The sequence below is a fragment of the Meles meles genome, chromosome 12 (genome assembly GCF_922984935.1).
Source record: "Meles meles chromosome 12, mMelMel3.1 paternal haplotype, whole genome shotgun sequence".
NCBI lineage: Eukaryota > Metazoa > Chordata > Mammalia > Carnivora > Mustelidae > Meles > Meles meles.
The window spans coordinates 315,223-318,291 of NC_060077.1; the positions used below are offsets into that span (position 1 = coordinate 315,223).

Sequence of the window (3,069 nt, forward strand, 5' to 3'; positions counted from 1 at the left end):
CTTGACAACTGAGCAATTAGCCCATCTATGAATTTTGTACTTACTGGACACAGTTTTTTGAGACAAAATCTTGGATGAAATTTGATAATCCTTTCTTTCATTTTCAGGAATCTCAAAATAGATGAATCAAAATGCCTAGCCTCAATGATTTAAGGAGTTCACTAAACTGACCTATAAATAAAGCAGCTGAAAGAAGTTTGGAACATAGCACATAGAAATGTCTTTATTTATCTCCCAAGATTGAATGATCACATGTCCCTGAGAGGCCCAGTTTGTGCAGATTAAAGACCACTTTCTCATCTAGAATGGTAAGTGAGTATTAATTGCAGGAAAGCGGAGAGTTACATTAAAGGAAGCATTTCCAATCCTAACTATTAAGATACACATGAAAATTGACAGCTGTGGCTATGCTAAGTGAGAGCATAATAGACTAGATACTACACAGAGAATGTCACATTCAGTTGTGATAGGTGAGACAGAAATTAGTTTCTAGAATATTCTTTATTTTCAGAAAGACGTTGGACCTTGAATTGGAAGAACATGGAAAAATTAAAAGGCATGGAGAATTTATTATATTGAAAGTGATTGCAGGTGGGTGGTTTTTTCTAATCTCAACTAAAGTTTGGGCCCATTGGGAAGAAGGCAGCATGCTGGTGGCAGAAGGAGGGACATGGAGAGAGGAAGGCATGGAAAATATGGATCCAAGGGAAAATGGCCCTGGGAAGCAAGGCAGAGTTTTTTTTTTTAATTTTATTATTATTTTTCTTAATTTTTTATTTGAGTAGAGCTGTTACACAATGTTACATTGGCTTCAGTTGTACAACATACTGATTCAACTTCTCCATATTTTATGTTCACCACAAGTGTAGATCTTGATCTCCTCCAGTTGGGAACAACTGTGAGCAGGAACAGCAGTAGAGATAGAGTGGGCTCCAGCTCCTGGAATCTGCAAGGAGCATTGGGGGAAGAGTTTATAATCTCAGCACCTGAGCTCTGTATATAAACAAAATGCAAACACCAGCTGAGCACCAAGTGATAAGACAACCACAAGGACAAAGGAAAAGAGACAATCGCCAATTTACAATGCAACGTCATTAACTAAAAAAGTTCAGAATCTGCAGGAGGATCTTGCTCTGGCACATTTCCAGAATCTAAGTTGATTGATCCTTAAAACTAAAAGGTGAGTCATTTTGTTTAATGTGTTAAATGTGGGAGGGATAATAATGTCTTAGTGATGATTCAAATTAAAACGTTCTTGTCATAAAGAAGGATCATCTTTGAAGAAAATAATGATTAGAGAGCCACAGGTAGTAATTACTTTTCTGAGAAAAAGTGATGATTCCATCTGTAAAATCTTTCATCCTTATAGAATTTTTTTTTTTTAAGGGGGGAGGATGGGAGTTATTGTTTAATGGCTACAGTTGCAGTTTCAGAAGATGAAAAATGTTCTGGAGATGGGTGACAGATGATGATTGCACAATAATGTGAATGTACTTGATGCCATAGAACTGTACACTTAAAAATAATTAAAACCGTAAATGTTAGGTTATATATGTTTTACCACAATTTAAAAGATAAAAGTAAAGGAATGGGTACTTCTACATGCTATAACATAAACAAACCCTGAAAACATTACCTAAGTGAAAGACACCAGATACATAATATGATGGATCTTATGATTCCATTAACATGGAGATATTTTCAAATTAACTGTGGTAGTAGTTGCACATATCTGTGAATACACTAAAATACACTAAAAACAATTGAAATGTACACTTTAAATGGGTGAATTGTTTAGTATGTGCATTATATCTCAATAAAGCTATTAAAATTTAACTGATTTTAAATCTAGGATCACATTTATTTAAACTTCTGAAAACCTTAAGTGACATCCCATAAATTCTGAAATCACATTCTGGTGACATATTGGGAAAAAGCATATAAGTCAAAGGACTGGGGTTTAGAACCGCTGGCAAGAAAGATCAGATGGTCTGTGACTGGGCATGGTGGCTTTCCAGTCATCATGGCAAGGACAAAGGCAAGATTATAAAACACACTAGGTTGAAACTGATCAGAGACCTTTATTATGGTCCTCATCATTCATTAGGCAACCTACACAAATCAATTTCTTTTCCTCTGCCTCAACAGAGGCTGCATCCAAGCCTGAAATGGAAGACATAGTAGTGGAAGACCTTGTAAAGAAAAGCTAACAGGTGAGATCTCTGCTTATCCCAGTTTAGATGATGGTAGAACAGGAAAAGCATGTAAGTACAATATTCCAAATAGTCTGTTCTTCAAGGCAGAGGCCTGCAGGAGAGGGGCTGGCCAGAGGCTGCAGGTGAAAGCTCACAAAACTGCCGAGCTCAGCCATCAATCCAAAGTTCCTTCCAAAAAAGCAAATTCATCCACAGCTTCTATTGCATTATCCAAATCTCTCCTCTGGAGGGTTTTCCTCTTTCCTTGTTGAGCACAGCAGTAGGCATCTTTTGCAATGGTCTCCACAAACAGTTCCGCGGCTCGTGCCAGAATGAAGATGGCTTCCTGTCCCGCGAGGGTTACATCGGGGTCTGCCTTCACCAAAGCCTTCACTCGCGCTAAAGGCAGCCTGGAGAGAGGAGCCCCGGCCGCGCTCCTCGGGGCTTGGGGCTGCGTAGCAGCCGCCTCCCCGCTGGGCCCCTCCTCCTCCCGGGGCGTCCCGCTCCCAGCCGCCGCCGCCATCCGGGCCCGATTTGGCATAGCCCCACAGCATTTCCTTAAGCTCACTTTTGATTGGACAAAGCTAAAGAAGGCTGTCCTTATTGAGTCATTTGCTTTAACAAATTGGCATCTAGAAAATTTGTAAGCAACTTGTAACAAAACCTAACAGAATTTTAGTTGAGCTGTTTTTAAAATAAGATTTCTCTATCTTAGAATTTTCAACAGCAGCTTACCTCCTTTATAGACAGACCAAAAAAAGGAAAGTTCTTGGTGCCTTCCCTTGGGGGAAAAATGCCTTAATTTTGAATATGTAAGAAAAAGAGTGTTATGAATATTTTATCTTATCACAGATACATATAGCTATTACTTGGC

The 3,069-nt window shown here is 38.9% G+C and overlaps 1 protein-coding gene across 1 annotated transcript; it reads right to left on the reverse strand.

Annotated features, from left to right (window-relative positions):
- Positions 1 to 2,061: 2,061 nt before the first annotated feature.
- LOC123954354 (DNA polymerase epsilon subunit 4-like) lies at positions 2,062 to 2,718 on the reverse strand. Its single transcript, XM_046025476.1, has one exon. The coding sequence runs from the start codon at positions 2,716 to 2,718 to the stop codon at positions 2,371 to 2,373; it is 348 nt and encodes a 115-aa protein (XP_045881432.1). The 3' UTR covers positions 2,062 to 2,370.
- Positions 2,719 to 3,069: the final 351 nt, after the last annotated feature.